The 16,848-nt window shown below is 39.9% G+C and overlaps 1 protein-coding gene across 1 annotated transcript; it reads left to right on the forward strand.

Moving 5' to 3' along the window:
• The first annotated feature begins 620 nt into the window (after positions 1-620).
• LOC127331756 (protein CHROMATIN REMODELING 5) lies at positions 621-16,366 on the forward strand. Its single transcript, XM_051357942.1, has 31 exons — positions 621-1,049; positions 1,482-2,180; positions 2,303-2,364; positions 3,512-3,946; positions 4,233-4,466; positions 4,589-4,672; positions 5,096-5,155; positions 5,244-5,350; positions 5,570-5,621; positions 5,758-5,821; positions 6,194-6,287; positions 6,368-6,455; positions 6,564-6,698; positions 7,952-8,143; positions 8,234-8,301; positions 8,831-8,924; positions 9,026-9,150; positions 9,231-9,294; positions 10,388-10,597; positions 10,931-11,173; positions 11,270-11,380; positions 11,466-11,555; positions 12,081-12,263; positions 12,375-12,455; positions 12,528-12,767; positions 13,387-13,539; positions 13,638-13,815; positions 13,992-14,173; positions 14,790-15,137; positions 15,218-15,308; positions 15,482-16,366. Exons 2-31 carry the CDS (start codon positions 1,541-1,543, stop codon positions 15,967-15,969), a joined length of 5,196 nt encoding a protein of 1,731 aa, XP_051213902.1. The 5' UTR covers positions 621-1,049; positions 1,482-1,540; the 3' UTR covers positions 15,970-16,366.
• The last annotated feature ends 482 nt before the right edge of the window (positions 16,367-16,848 follow it).

The following is a 16,848-nucleotide window of genomic DNA, read 5'->3' on the forward strand; positions in this document are numbered from 1 at the left end:
TGAAAGTGGATTATTAGTCACTTGGAAAAATACCCGTGCGTTGCATCGGGGGAAGAAAAAAACTACGTACTAAAAGATGAGTACTTTTACTAAATGCATATTCCCTAAACACAATAATTTTAGTTTGGTACGAAGAAACAAAATTTCATCTAAGTTACCTAAGTTTCTAGAATAACAGAATATAGAATACCCATAATTAAAAATTAAAGGGCATGACAAATATCTTGAAGATGCGAGAGCTGACAAAAGACATAATCTAGACAGGTTTAGACTGTAGATAGGAGAAGATAATGACTACATCATTCCTTATGAAATCACACAAATATTTAGTTTCCCTATCTTCTCCAATCAAGCATTTGTTGGATCATTATTTGCAAATATAAATGTCTATACATATTGCATTCATCACCAAAAAAAAAAAAGAAGAAAACACGCAACACCAGAGGCAGGCGCCTCCTCGCACAGACACTGACACCGCGGTCCATCCTGCGCGGCCCCATCGGCCCTCACACAGGACCAGCCTACGCGTCGCTGCCGGATTGGCCCCACGCAAGGCGTTCAGCGACGAGTCCCAAACAAAAACACAAACGCACCATAGCAGAGAGGAAGACACAAGAGAAAAGAGGAAAAAACTTATCTGCCCTCTAATCTCCCCTTACCCCTCTCCTGCCTGATAGATAACCACCCCCACCCCCTCTCTCTCTGCGCCGCCGCCGCCGCCGCGGCGCCACCGCGACCCCTCGCCGCCCGCCCCTCTCCGGCGCTCGCCGCAACCCCGCACCCCTCTCCCCCGCCTCCGATCCGATTTTTTCACGGGAAAAATCGCAAAAAATCCCCTGGAATTCGCCGCGCCATCATTTTTCGAATAAATCGCACGGCTGCTCGCGCTGCCCCGCCCACCCGCCGCGACCCGCGCGCGGCCGCCGGCGCCGGCGATCGCATCAGACAATAAGCGCCCTCATCGGGCCAACCCCCCGCCTCCCCGCGGCCCGAACCTTCGCTCCTGCCGGGAAGACCCGGCGCGCGCGCGGCCTCCTCCTCGGCACGAGGTGCGTCTCCCCTCGCTGCCCTTCGCGGGGTTTTCAGGGAATCTGCCAAGTTTCCGCTTATAGCGCGCGGGCACGAGTCGGGCGCACCGGTTCGAGCGCCCCGCGCCCGATCCGCGCCGCGGCCAGCTCGATCTGGCCGCCGCCGGCGCCGATCTACGGGCGGCGCTCGAATCCGCCGGGATTTAGGGTTTCCGAATCCGATTCCAACTTCATTCGCTCGAGGCTGCTCAGCGCCATGCTGCGCTGCCTCCACTGCTTGATTCTGATTAGAGCTATTTCTCCCCCCTCGACAGTTTGATTCATTTGGTGTTTATTACAAAACTGACCAAGCCCTAGCATATAACTTAACAATAGCGTTCGAGTTGGAATGCATGTTTAGGGCATTACAACTCGGCCAGGAGCTACAAATTGACTTCGTTTGATGAACTGCAGGGAGTGACAGACTGCTGAGGCCCTCGGAGTTCCTTCATGTGGTGCTGCCATAAACTGTGATGGCATTCTTCAGCAATTCTGGGAGCAGGGCTGATTCGGGAGGGTACAACTTGAACGAGAAGGCCGACGACGAAGGTGCATACGAGTCAGTTGCGGATAGGGACGTCGACTTGAACTCTGGGCATCTAAACTTGAATGAGAAGGCTGATGATGCTTACCACAGTGAGGAGGAGCAGTACCAGCCAGGGCCAAATTCTCCCGAGATTAAATCAGGGCAGAATGCCCAGAGACTAGGTGGCCCGTCTGACCCATGGGGTACAGGTTTTTTGAAGGATTGCAGATCCACGCACACCGCAATGGATGAACCTTCAAATAGTGGCCGGGTAATGGAAAATGGATATGTGGCTGGTTCACATGATGACATGGATGGTAGTGGAGAAGATGATGAGCTAAACAGAGGGCATGGGGATGTGCCAGCTGAGGAAATGCTTTCTGATGACTATTATGAGCAGGATGAAGAGGATCAGATTGATTCATTGAATCGTCGTGGGATGAGCCACCCAAGCTGTTCCAATTCTACCGTTGCAGCAAAATCTGTCCCCTCAAGACAAAAGAAGTCAACAAAGCGTAGTGCTTATGGCGATGATGACGACGACGACGATGATGATGAGAATGATGATGATGACGATGACGCAGATGGTATATTTATACCTTCAGCCTTGTGCTCAGCAAAATTAATCTGTTGCATTTGACAACTTCTCCATTCTCAGAAGATGGCAGCTCATCGTTTGACTCAAGATTTGTTTCTTCCTTATTTGCAGAAGATGATCCAGATGATGTAGATTTTGAGCCAGACAGTGAAACCGACAAGGCTGCTGTTAAGGTCATTTACCAACTTGAATTCTCATTATCACATGATGTGTAACTTTGGTGATTTATTGTAGTATTGTCTACACTTTAAGTTTAGCTATAATTTCATTGTTTAGGATAGATGGTGCAGTGAAATTTTGTTGCCGATGTGTTTGAGATTCGCATGATGCTGATGCTAACTTGTTGGCTGTGTGGTTCATACATGATTTTTGTGATGATGAACTGGCCAGCAACTGTTCAGTTAGCATGGTGAAAAATGTGCCCTAGCTGATCCAACTTGCACACAAATTCTAATTGAGACAACATTAAATAACAGTGGCCTATTTCAACTGCATTATAATGTTTTTTTTGCGAAAATTCCACCGATATATTAATAATCATCATCAGCAGTACAAAGATGGCTAAAAGTAATAAAAAATACAAATAGGTTCATAGACCACCTAGCGACGACTACAAACACTAGCAAGAGCCGACGGTGCGCCGCTGTCCTCGCCCCTCCATCATTGGAACCGGGCAAAGCTTGTCGTAGTAGAGCTTGTTGTAGTAGACAGATGGGAAGTCGTCGTGCTAAGGCCCCAAAGGACCAACGCACTAGAGCAGCAACAATCACCAATGATGACATCGGTAGATACGAAGAAACTGACCTGAAAACACACCAACGGACATGAAAACTGACAAGATCCCACGAGATCTGCCGGACTACTGACTCCATGCGCTCTCCGTCGGCGCTACAATGTATCCATAAAATTCTAACCAAATCCTTGAGTTACTGAATTCAATTTATTTCTGTGGTTGATTATCATGGTTGCATTTTCATGTACTTCCCATTTTCCTGGGTGACATTATGGCTAATCACATCATTCGAGAAATGTTTTGGGGTGTATATTCTCTTTGTACTGTGGACACATGCATATTCTTGCTCCTGTTTTAACCAAAACGTTTTTCTTAATCAGCTTAGTCTCTAGGCTATTAGAAATTTTGAACTTACTGAACAGTCGGGTAGGTTTTCCTTCTATATTGCTAGTTTTTTCTTTTGGTTTCTAGTCTTGACAGTTTTCACACTGTTCCTTCTTAATATTCCCGTTTAGCTATCCGAGCTTTTTGCTTGTCAGTCCATGTTGAGTATTTAAGCTAACCTCCTTGTGGAACTCGAATTTCAGGATAAGCTTGCGGAGAGTGAGAACTCAGGTGAAGAAGAAGAAGATGACGATGAGCTTGAGCTCTCAGATGATGATGAAGATGATTTTATTGAGAGTAGGAGGCAATCAAAACGACTTAAGGTTGGAGGAGCAAAAGCTCCCCAGCGAAGAAAGCCTCCCATGCAGGCTCCACGCAAACGAGGGGTATCTCTCACAGATGAAGAATATTCTTCAGGAAAAGACTCAGATGTACCCAATAATGCTGATTTTAGTCACCGGTCAAAAAAACCTGTTAGGTTGCACCTGAAAACTGTGGGCCATAATGATGTTTTCTCGAATGTCAATTCCCATAATGAATCCCGAACTTCTGGGAGGAGGAGGACACTGAGAAATATCTCATATGCTGAAAGTGAAGAAAGTGACGATAGTGAGGAGAAGTCTGCTAAACAACAGAAGGTTAGAATTCAGTATGAATCATGTATCAAATTATTTATGTCATCGAGATGGTCTGTGATATAAATGAATTTCAGTTGTTTTTGCTACGTGTCGGATTAGAGTAGTTGGATAATAAAGAAATCCTTTCTCTGAGTTGCAACATTCTTTGTGTTCTGTGCTTGCTTAAGGGTTAACCAACTGTTACTTGGCCTGTAACTGTTTATAAATCTACTATTTCATATGTACTGTCTGTACCCTTTATTATTTGTTATCACAGACCTCTTACAAATTTCCAATATATAACTAGATCTTGAAGGAGGATCAAGATGAGGAAGACACAGAAACAATTGAAAGGGTCATTTGGTATCAGCCAAAGGGTGTTGCTGAAGATGCACTAAGGAATGATCGATCGACTCAACCTACTGTTATGAGCATGCCATCAGATTTTGATCTGCAATGGGATGATGTAGAGTTCTATATAAAATGGAAAGGGCAGTCTTACCTACATTGTCAGTGGAAGACACTGTCTGAGCTTCGTAGTGTAAGAGCTTACCTCGATATCTTCTTTAGTTGACATGTGCTGTTCGTAATCTTTGTAGTTTGTGCTTTTATCTCTTTAGCCTGTTTCTTAGATCTGCGTTCACATTACCTTGTAAATGACAGGTTAGTGGATTTAAAAAGGTTCTAAATTACATGAAAAGAGTGTCTGAGGAACAGAGGTTCAAGAGGTCGCTATCACGCGAAGAGGTAACAAAATGCAATTGGCTTTATATTTTCTGTGCTGTAATTACTGAAGCAAAGCATGGTGATTGTCAGTTGCCAGAGAATAAGTAGTAACCATAAGTTAATCTTGAAGGGTGGAAATGAAATGTATGTTTTATACTAGATTATTCATCATGATATGATAACTACTAGCATGTATTCCCTTTGTTCCATAGTATAAGATGGTATTACAACCAGTATACTCATATATTGGCTGTAATTACATCTTATATTATGGGACGGAGGGAGTAATAATTACTGGATGACCTGTCACTGTATTTCTATAAATAATAAAGTCTATTCTGTGCTGTTCGTAAATGACTGAAGTGTTACAAATTACCAGTCTTAACAAAAACGTCAACTCCTTGATATATTTATTCATCAGATCCGAAATTCTTCATGTATCAGGTCGAGGTGCATGACGTGGGCAAGGAAATGGAGTTGGATCTTATTAAGCAATATAGCCAGGTTTTCCCATTAAGTCCAGCTTTAGACTATTATATATGCTTTCTATTACTGTTGTATTTTGTGCCCTTTCTTAAGTATCAATCTCCAGGTTGAACGGGTATTTGCTGATAGGGCAACCAAAGTGGATGGTGATGATGTGGTGGTGCCAGAGTATTTAGTGAAATGGCAAGGACTTCCTTATGCAGAATCTACCTGGTAATTGCCGTGATTGATTATGGGTTGTCCGTTTTCATGGATATGATAATACTTTGCATGTTGATGTTCTTTTGTGCAGTCCCATTGATAGGAATGAATATGAATATGTTACAAGTGATACCATGCATAAATTGTTCAGTTGAAGCTGTCAGTGTTGTATGAGGATGCTGTTGTTTGTTAATATTATTCAATTGTGTTTCCCACATTGTTTTGTTGCAGGGAAAAAGATACAGATATTGAATTTGCTCAAGAAGCAATAGATGAATACAAGGTAAGCACTCATGTGTAGATACATCCGAATTTAGAGAAACCTGCGACATCTTTTTCGGGGCGGAGGGAGTATCTGATTTACACGTAGTGCATAGATGCATTAGATTGTATGATAATCGGGTTTATGCTAAAAACAGGCCCGTGAAGTTGCCACTGCTATACTGGGAAAAGCGGTTGATTTCCAAAGGAAGAAAAGCAAAGGTAGCTTTTCTTGGTTTATTTGTGCCTGCTTACTGGATGACTGAATTTTTCTTGGCTTTGATGACTACCTTTCATGTCGAATGTGATATTTACTTGTTGGTCTAGAAAGCATAATGTATATGTTTTATGTGGAATGTAATTTCATCTTTTAACGCCTAGAAATCATAAATTCCTGATAGGCACTCCCTGGTAAAAAATAAACAAATTTTCTGATAGGCACTTTACTGTGACTACCATGATGTGATGCTATGGTGCTATCTATTTAGGTAGTGCATTTCACTTGTGAATTTGGTGCACCATCACAAATTATTTGTTGAATTACTGGACCACTATTCTTGAGTTTCATCTAATACTAAGTTTTACATTATTCAGCTAGTTTGCGGAGGCTTGATGACCAACCAGAGTGGCTAAAAGGAGGTAAACTTCGCGATTATCAGCTTGAAGGCCTAAACTTTCTCGTTAATGGGTATGTAAAATCTATAGAGATATGCATAACAGAAGCACCTTACTTTCCAGTTTATGCTTGCTAATTCATTTATAAAACAGGTGGAGGAATGATACTAATGTTATTCTTGCTGATGAGATGGGTCTGGGAAAAACCATTCAATCAGTTTCCATGCTTGGCTTCCTTCATGTAATTCTTTCACATTGTTCTTGTTTTGCATGGTCCCAGGATTCTTTTTACTGATTAATAATATTTTTTTTTTGAGGGAATTGATTGATAATACTTGGTATATCGCAGAATGCTCAAGAAATTAATGGTCCATTTCTTGTTGTCGTCCCACTTTCAACATTGTCAAATTGGGCAAAAGAATTTCGGAAGTGGCTACCTGACATGAATGTTGTAATTTATGTTGGAAATCGTGCTAGCAGAGAGGTAAAACTCAGTAAAGTTCTTGCACTTTTGTTTTGCCTCCTTTGAGATTTATATGTAGCCTTAATGTCATTTATTCTGGCAACCTTTTCGATGGCACCTGGTGAATGTAATAATTACTACATACTTGCAATTCATCAAATATTTCAAATACCACGTTCATCGATCCACTAGTCTTCATAATGACCAATTTTAAATATGTGGCTCCACGTGCACAAGCAAATGACTATGTTGTCCCTGGCGCTCAGCTTGCTGACTTGAGCAGATTCACGGCAGCAAAGGGTCATCTACTGCCTGGAAAACAGCAGGGAGCATAGGTGCTTGCCGAGCATAATAATATATATATTTCAAATAATGTATCTACTGCCTGGACAACAGCAGGGAGCGTAGGTGCTTGCCGAGCATAATAATGTATATATTTCAAATACCATGTTCATTAATCCACAATCCTTTATATTGACCAATTTGAAATATGTGGCTCACGCAAATAAGCAATTGACCACGTAGTCCGTGGCTCTCAGCTTGCTAACTTGGGCAGAATCACGACAGCAAAGGGTCATCTACTGCCTGGACATCTACCTAGAGTCTTTTACATGATCATTGTTTAAGTCACGGTGTGTACCTTAGTGATTTGGACAGTGGTAAAATCTGATGTACTTAGTATAAACTCTATAGCACATGGTCTTTTTTTTTCTGGTTCAAGAATGAATTAAAAAGAAATAAATAAGCATGTAAAATTTTCAGTGCTTATGGTGAACATATAATTTGCTGTTAAGACATTTACCTGGATTTTTTTTGAGAAACCAACGCTTTCTTCACATGTCAACCCAGCAAGGTTTTCACTCGGGGTTTTCACACCTTCACAGGGAGGACCCGGAAAGCTGTAGTGTCTCTAGCTATTTATCAAAATCATGCGTTTTTCATTTTCGTGGCGAGGTCCCAAAAAAGGGATTGTTAGACGCAAAATACGACTATTCCCTGTTACTATACCAAGCTTCATGAATGAGACATTTTGATGATCTCTGCATAACTTAGTCAGTGTTGTGCCACATGTTTTGGGTACTACTCTATTTATATATTTCTAGCAGGTTGTTTTTGGAATATATATAACTCTATTTGCTCAGGTGGCTCCTGCTTTTCATCCTTTTTTCTCGACTTTGTATTCAAAGGGCATGCAATTCTTAGTTCTGAACATCGTAAGGAGTTATGTTCACCTTGTTATGTACTTTACATTCTTCCCAATACATTTGTGGCAGATGTGTCAGCAGCACGAGTTTTTTACAAATAAGAAGGGGGGCCGGCATGTAAAATTCCATACATTGATTACTACTTATGAGGTGATACTTAAGGACAAATCTGTCCTTTCAAAAATCAAATGGAATTATCTTATGGTTGATGAAGCTCACCGTTTGAAGAACTGTGAAGCATCACTGTATATTACTCTTTTGGTATGGACATATTCTCTTGAACTAAGCATAAGCCTTATGTATTGGGTGACTACTGCAATATGGTTAAACTGCATCTGTTCTCATTGTCAGGAATTCAGCACCAAAAATAAGGTTCTAATAACTGGGACCCCTTTGCAGAATAGTGTTGAAGAGCTGTGGTATGTCTTTTTTATGTAGACTTGTGCTAGGCAATTTTATACATATGCTTTATACTGTTAATATTTACTTGCAATTTGATACTGCAATATGCGAGTATGTAGGTATTTTAAAAGTGAAATGGCGCTGTGCGCAGTACCCATTTCTTCTCCTTTGCATCCACTTCAAAATGCTCTTAACGTTTCCGGAAAGACTCATGAATGTTTTATCATAATGTAAAATTGACATTTGCAAAATTTGGTACAAAAATACGACCATGCGTTGTGCACAAAAAATAGATACAGCCTGTGTAGTGAATATTATGATATTTACAGGTGCAAAATGTCTTTCTTGTGTGTAAGACATGTGGTTATATTTTCGCACTAAATTTTGCTAGTGCACGCCACATTATGAACAGCCATGATTTATTTTATTGAGAATAATCTTCTTGAAGTGGATGAAAAAGAGAGCGAACATTGGTTGTGTGCCAATGTGCTCAAAATTCAGGTTCAGAGTATGCTCATTATTTTTTCCTATTGTTGCTTTTTGCAGGGCCCTACTTCATTTCCTTGATCCAGTTAAATTCAACAGCAAAGATACTTTTGTTGAGAGATACAAAAATTTGAGTTCGTTTAATGAAACTGAGGTATTGCTTTTGTGTGATGGTTTTGTCTTGGCTTGTATTGTGTTCACAATTATGTACACTAGTTGATGGTCATTAACTCTCCTTGCTTTGATAATTTATAGCTTGCAAATCTTCACAAGGAATTGAGGCCCCATATTTTAAGGCGAGTTATAAAAGATGTTGAGAAATCTTTACCTCCAAAAATTGAGCGGATTCTTCGTATCGAAATGTCTCCCCTACAGAAACAGTATGTAGTTTTGCATTAACTTAAGTTCAGCAATGCATTTCATTACTCTTTGAAATAACCTTTTTAAAATATTTTGCTAGATATTACAAGTGGATTCTAGAGCGAAATTTTCAGAATCTGAATAAAGGAGTCCGTGGAAATCAGGTAGGATTTATCATTAATGTGAATTTCTTTTGATCTGCTTACCTTAGTGGTTTTGTATTTATCCAAATGGTATCCGCAATTCAGTTTTCTCTGTGTGTGCTATTAAACAAAAAATGTGTTTATTTTGATTTTTTTTGTTAAGAGACGCCACTGTTTTTTTCCTGAACTGTTTGTGTAGGTTTTTCAGTATTTTAGTCTCAGGATTAGGTTGACCAGTGTGAAACATCCTGTATTTGAGAAATGAGAAACAGTTGATAATAGTGGATCTGTTTAGGGGGTCTTGGACTGTTGTTTCTTTAGCAATGCTTTAATGCTTTTGAGTCAAATATGAGAGCCACTGCAATCTCAAAGGAAGGCTTGATGCCCCTGTGCACTAAATGCCATACTAGTGACAAGTCTATCAGCCAAAGACCACTAATGTGAATATATCTGCCCTTGTTATTGACTCTATAGTTGATTTTTCTTATTCATCTGATTTCTGATGTGACTGGGTGTTAATCACAAATTATTATTTTTCCTATTGTTCAAAGCCCCTTTATAGCGTTGCATATGCCAGAAAGCATAATCTTTTTAGGTAGTTCTAGTTTTGTGAATATCTTGGGTCAGTATTTTTGTTTTTTAATTTGATGTTCGTCATTGATTCTTCAAACAGTTGCTCTAGGATATGCATGTTCTACTTGCTACCAAGGTTTATAAATGTCTGGCAATCTATCTTTTTTTTGCGATGGAAAATGCTATATTAATTTACGACAGAGTTACAATCCTTGCGCACAGTTTCAGTAAGAACAACAGGATATCTTCTAAGCCATAACTGCGTGACTCTTATCTTCCCTTCCTATTATTGCCAGTATATTTCCAGCTTCGTTTTGTGTTCTGTCGATTTTCTTGATCACAATATCCCTTTCTCCGAGACCTTGGATACTAGTAACCAGATGGACGAGGGTTGAGTGATCCTTCTATTCTTGTTATTTTGTTTGCTTTTCATGTTTAGTACATAAAAAATGGAAGAGTGAATATCATAATTCCTATTCTTTTCAACATATTTGAGTTGCGACCTTAATTTGTCTGGCTGACTGTATCATGGTACATGCAGGTTTCGCTTTTGAACGTTGTTGTCGAGTTGAAGAAGTGCTGCAATCATCCATTCTTGTTTGAAAGCGCCGATCATGGTTATGGTGGAGACAGCATTGGTGATCGCAATAAAGTTGAACGCATTGTTATGAGTAGTGGGAAATTAGTTTTATTAGACAAACTATTGCTAAGACTGCGGGAGACTAATCACCGAGTGCTTATATTCTCTCAGGTTTGTACACATATTTATTACTTTCTTTCCAAACTATTTCAGTGTGCGGTTTTTCTTACTGGAGCTTCTGTTAATTTTGGATGTATCAGCCTACTATGGTTACTAATAGAACCACCAATTCTTCTATATACTGCACCACACGTAAAACTATAATATTTGCTGACAGTTGACAAACTTCTATAGCTGGTTACTTTTCTAAGTAGTACGATTCGTTGACTTTGGACATAGTTTGACGTGTTAGTTGCCGGAACTGTGTTCTTATTGGACAATACAGATTACATATGCTCTCATATGATTTAGTATAAAATGATTTCTGAATTTTCATCATTGCAGATGGTGAGGATGTTGGACATCCTTTCTGAGTACCTGTCCCTTCGAGGATTCCAGTTTCAGAGACTTGATGGCAGTACAAGAGCGGATCTTCGTCATCAGGCCATGGAGCACTTTAATGCTCCTGGAAGTGATGATTTTTGTTTCCTTCTGTCTACACGTGCTGGCGGACTTGGTATCAATCTCGCAACAGCAGATACGGTGATAATCTTTGATTCAGATTGGAATCCTCAGAATGATCTACAGGTCCTTATATCTCTCTGATTAATTATATAAATATTTTTGGTTATGAAGCAATATTTCCTTATCTCTTTTTTTTTTTGCATCCTGATATGATTGCAGGCGATGAGTAGGGCACATAGGATTGGGCAACAAGAGACTGTTAACATCTATCGTTTCGTCACCTGCAAAAGTGTTGAAGAAGATATATTGGAGCGGGCAAAGAAAAAAATGGTGCAGACACCGAATTGCTTCATATATTGTTTAAGAAAACATGAGACACATTTAACCTATTTATTTATCTGTTTATTTATTTCAGGTTCTTGATCACTTAGTGATTCAGAAGCTGAATGCTGAGGGCAGGCTCGAGAAGAAAGAAACTAAAAAGGGAGCATCAATGTTTGACAAGGTAGAATTTTGCATAACCTGTCTGGTTTTCTTTGGTTAGTTTTGATAGCAACATTCTGGTATATGTTGGTGCAGAAATTTTGTTATCCGCTTGTTTACAAGATATATATGTATGTTTTAAATTTATAAATGCTTTAATGATATAGCTTGTAGCCTTGATGCAGTTTTATTGACTGTCATGTACAGCATGCTTTTGGCATTTGCCCCTAGTAGGTGCATTGCCTAGAAAAGAAATAAAATGGCTATAGGGACCTGCAAAATTCAGAGGGGAACATATAGCCTAGAGAAGAAATAAAATGGATATACGACCTCCAAAATTCAGAGGGGAACATATAGCTATACAACCTGAAAAAATCAGAGGGGAACATACATATAGCCTAGAGAAGAAATAAAATGGACATATGGCCTGCAAAATTCAGAGGGGGGACACATTGAGCCTTAAACTTTGGAGTCTCTTACTATTTACTTTCTGTTTTATATTTCTTTCTCTCTATTTTTGCACTTATGTATCTAAACCATTTCGCAGAATGAACTTTCGGCCATACTTAGGTTTGGGGCAGAGGAGTTGTTCAAAGAAGAGAAGACCGATGAAGAGACCAAGAGGAAGCTTGAAAGTATGGACATCGATGAAATTCTTGAGAGAGCTGAGAAAGTTGAAACAAAGGCTGCTGAAGGAGAGGAGGGCAATGAGCTTCTTAGTGCTTTCAAGGTACGCAATGTGCACAACCATACACTGATGCAAAGCATGGAAATATTATTGTATATTGAAGTTCCTAAGTATTTTGGATAGGTTAATAATTGTTCTTAAAATGTTGGATAGGTTGCCAATTTTTCGAGCGGTGAGGATGACGCCACATTCTGGAGTAGACTGATACAACCAGATGCTGAAGATATGGTTCAGGTATTGATCTGATCAGCTAATTCAGTTCTTGCTTGCTGTCAATCAGTGACTAATGGCAGATATGTTCTGCAGGAAACTTTAGCACCTCGTGCTGCGCGAAATAAAAAGAGCTATGTTGAAGATCACCAACTTGACAAAAATAGCAACAGGAAACGGCGAGCGGTTGATGCACAAGAAAAGCCGAGAAGGCGCTCTAGCAGAACAGTCGATACAATTGTTTCATTACCATTGATTGATGGAGCTGTAGCTCAAGTACGTGAATGGTCATTTGGAAACATGCCTAAGAAGGATGCCTCCCGATTTGTTCGAGCGGTAATCTGCGCTTACTACCAATATATTTGGTTATTCTGCTTTTCTGACTGGTTGTATTTGCAAATATCTTCGAAGTATGCATTGTGTCTCTTAGTTCCACGTTTACTATAATAATATCTACTCTAATATGTGTTCACGAGATGCTGTAACATTTTAGACTCTCATCTTTGTCTGATTAGAGAAGGTCTACTGCTAGTTTCTAGATAATTGTAGTTATTGATGTGTCTGTGTAACCATTGATTTATATTTTTTGCTTCTGATGATATGTTCTGCTACCTTGGTATTTAACTTACTAAGATACAACAACAACAATGACATCAAAGCCTTTTATCCAAGCAAGTTATGGTAGGCTACATATGAAACCCAACGGAAACATAAGAAAATTGGGTTTCATATCCATAGGACTGGCTGGTTTTCACGTTGGCTTGCCAATCCTATCACAACCCTCCTCCTTTACCTGGGCTTGGGACTGTGATACTAGTACTAAGTTTTTCCAGCTCAAATTTGGCAGATTTTTGATATTCCTGTGATTGTTTGCCAGACATGTATATTGCATTGAATTGTTTTGGGAGCTATAGATGTGCGGGGTGTACTATCTAATTCTGATAGTGAACTTTAGGTTAAAAAATTCGGAAACCCAAGCCAAATTGGCTTAATTGTGGATGATGTCGGTGGTGCAATAGCAAAGGCTCCATATGAAGCACAGATTGAGCTGTATGATTTGCTCATTGATGGCTGTCAGGAAGCTGTTAAAGAGAACACAGACGTCAAGGTAAAATTCATTGTGATGCCGCTTAGAGAAATTTGATAATTGTTTCCTTCTGTCTTATCTACCTTTATTGAGTTCAGTTCGTTGTCCTTTAAATGTAGGGCACGGTGTTGGATTTTTTTGGTGTACCTGTGAAGGCCTATGAGTTATTAGCTCGTGTCGAAGAGCTTCAGTGCTTGGCAAAGCGCATTGCACGTTACAAAGATCCAGTTAGGCAATACCGGATCCAATCTCCTTACAAAAAGCCGCAGTGGTCAGCAAGCTGTGGATGGATTGAAAGTAATTGCTGTCTGACTCCCCTTCTTCAAAAATGTTACTCCCTCCTGTTCAAATTAATTGCCCAAAAATGGATGTATCTATACATGTTTTAGTGTGTAGATACATCCATTTTTGGGCAATTATTTTGAACCGGAGGGAGTAGAGAATATAGGCTCATAAATCTATTATATCTGCAGCTGATGATGCAAGGTTGCTGCTTGGCATTCATTGGTATGGTTATGGAAACTGGGAGAAGATACGGTTGGATCCAAATCTTGGCCTGACAACAAAAATTGCACCAGCAACACTTGGTGAAAGAGAAACGTTTTTACCACGTGCCCCAAACTTGGATAATCGTGCTAGTGCTCTCCTGCAAAAGGTGCTCCCCCTGGTCTATTCTCCTCCCCCGTTGGGTGCACTTCTTCCTCTCATGTTAAGGATGTTTTGTGTAAGATGTGATTAATTTTGTACTAATTAACTAGCATCTGGAGCTCTTATTCCCTGGTTATCCAAACTTTTGAAGTTCTCGGGGTCCACCAAGATTAGTTATACCATCCTGCTCATGTATCGCTGTACCCATATTTATGGGATACATTTTTTTTTCCAAGCAAATTGGGATTTTCTTGCTTCACTATCTGTTATACTCCCACAGTCCACAATTATGGGGCGTATACATTCAGTTAAACAGCCAATCCATTCTGAGTTTGACCAAATATATAGAAGGGGATATCAAGAACTACACTATTTAATAAGTGGATCTATTGATATTGATTTTGTATTTTAAATCTTCATATTTTATATATATACTTGATCAAACTTGGAATGCATTGACTCTTGACTTAATTTTTAGCGGAGGGAGTATTTCTGATTGACAGTTAAGTTTGCCTGTGAAGTATAATTTGATGCTTCAGTTGAATCCCGTGTCTGTTTGTGTATACTCCCTCCGACTCATCTTTGACAATTTTATCCACTGACAAGAAATTCTGTCTTTGTAGGAATTTGCCAATCTGAGTGGAAAGAGCTCAAAAGCCAAAGGAGGCTCTAGTCAACCTGTCAATAGTGAAAGCAATGGTGGTGCCCGATCATCGAGAGGCCGACAAAAAGATGCAAAACCAAAAGATGATATTAAGTCAATCAAAGATGACATTAAGAAACGCAAGGTGGTGGAAGCTGAAGCAAGAGAAGAGGGTGAAATTTCAGAGTCTGAAGCAGAGACTAAATATCGTTTGGACAAGGAGGAAAAGTGGCTGGAATGGTGCTCTGAAGTTTTGGATGATGAGCAGGACATATTGAAACGCCTGGATAGGCTACAGAATACAAGTGTAAACCTTCCGAAGGAAAAGGTTTCTGCTTTGCCTGCAGATAGTGACAATCTATTCTTAAAATGCTCTTCTGCCACTAACTTCATAACCCTATATTCCAGGTTCTTTCAAGGATACGCAGGTATCTCCAGATAATTGGTGAAAAGATAGGAAAGGTTGTTGTCCAACATGGAGAATCATACAAGCAATCCCGTAAGTGTCTAATAGGTCCGACCTTTATGTAGGAAGCATGTCTGCTCAAGATTTTGATTTGCTTCATGAACATTGCAAAGACATTTTTTCATCGTCATTTATTTTCCATTTCTTGAGCATAACCCTTTTATTCCGTCAAAGAATACCATGTAAATAGTTTGCATTGGTTGCAGGTATGACCACGAGATTATGGAATTATGTGGCAACCTTTTCAAATATGTCCGGGGATCAATTGCGCGATCTCTACTTAAAACTTAGTCAGGACCAAATGGAAGCTGGAGTTGGCCCCTCACATGGGGGCAATTTTGCACCGGTTCCTCCCAACAGAGGAGGTGCTTCAAATCAGCCTCATCCTCCTAGAAACCAAAGGTCAACAAGGTCTTTCCAGAGCACTCCGGAGTCTCTCAATAATGGTGAAAACACTGGGAATTCGGAAGCTTGGAAACGACGGAGGAGAGCTGATCCAGAAAATCAGTTTGACACCCAACCATCGTATCAACCTCCCCCAATCATGACAAATGGAAACAGGGTGCAGGAGTCTAGCAGTTCTGCTGGTATTCTTGGTTGGGGTCCAGTCGAAATGAGACGATATGGCATGGAAAGACCAAAACGAGGTGTTCATCCCAATCGATTTCCTGGTGGGCCTGGACCTTTGCTTTAGCTGAAAGTAGTAAGCCTTGTCAGTTCCTAGAAGTCTTCAGCTTCTATGGAGGTAGAAATGGAGAATTGATTTTTTTTTGGCAAGATAAAAGAATAAGATGTCAATATCTGAATCACAGCTTGGAGTCTGCCTTAAAGAAACAGCAGGGGTTGCTGAGGAGATTTTGGTACTTTTGAACAGCTGTACACAAAAGATTCCTCTGACACCAAAACATAGATACAGATCTTATAAACCGCCAAGAGGAAGAGTCTCGAAAATTTTGTCGGTTCAGTTTTGTGAAATAGAAGAAAATCAGTTGGGCTCTTTAAGAAGGTTCATCTCAAACATGATCTAATAGTTCAGCCTCAGTACATGTATCTTTTACATTGCAATATATAATGAATTATGGTTTATTTGAGCCTTTCTCTCTCCACACAAGCAAAAGCAAATCCAATGTTTCTCTCTCTCCCCCCATCCCCCTCTTTTTTGTGAATTTCACATATGAAAGAAATGCATCATTGCTTCCTTTCGGAGGCAACAACAGAGGTAGTACGGGATTGAGTATTTGCATTCATATGTTATTGTGAAGAGAGGTGGGATGGCAGGGTACTAGTATTGCTTCAAGCCTCCCATAGTGTTTTTAATTATGGACAATGCAGATCATGACTTTCCTACATTTGAGAGAGATAAATAGGTGGGATTCTATCTTTATTGTTCGCTATCAATGCTCTCTACATAGGAACTCTATTCTATCTATATCTGGAAAATTATTGTTTGCTAGCTCTACATAGTAACTCTAGTTTCATATTTTGTTCCAGATCATGTGGTGCAGGTGAACCGAACAAAGCTTGCCAAAAATCTGCCTGATTTGTTTCCTCAAAGTTGTATGCTTCTTCAAAG

Source organism: Lolium perenne, chromosome 2 (assembly GCF_019359855.2).
Source record: "Lolium perenne isolate Kyuss_39 chromosome 2, Kyuss_2.0, whole genome shotgun sequence".
Lineage (NCBI taxonomy): Eukaryota > Viridiplantae > Streptophyta > Magnoliopsida > Poales > Poaceae > Lolium > Lolium perenne.

Coding starts and splice junctions, on each gene's coding strand:
- LOC127331756 (XM_051357942.1), top strand. CDS start 1,541: ATGGCATTCTTCAGCAATTCTGGGAGCAGGGCTGATTCGGGAGGGTAC. Junction 2,181..2,302: donor TGATGACGATGACGCAGATG/GTATATTTATAC, acceptor CCTTATTTGCAG/AAGATGATCCAGATGATGTA. Junction 5,351..5,569: donor CCTTATGCAGAATCTACCTG/GTAATTGCCGTG, acceptor GTTTTGTTGCAG/GGAAAAAGATACAGATATTG.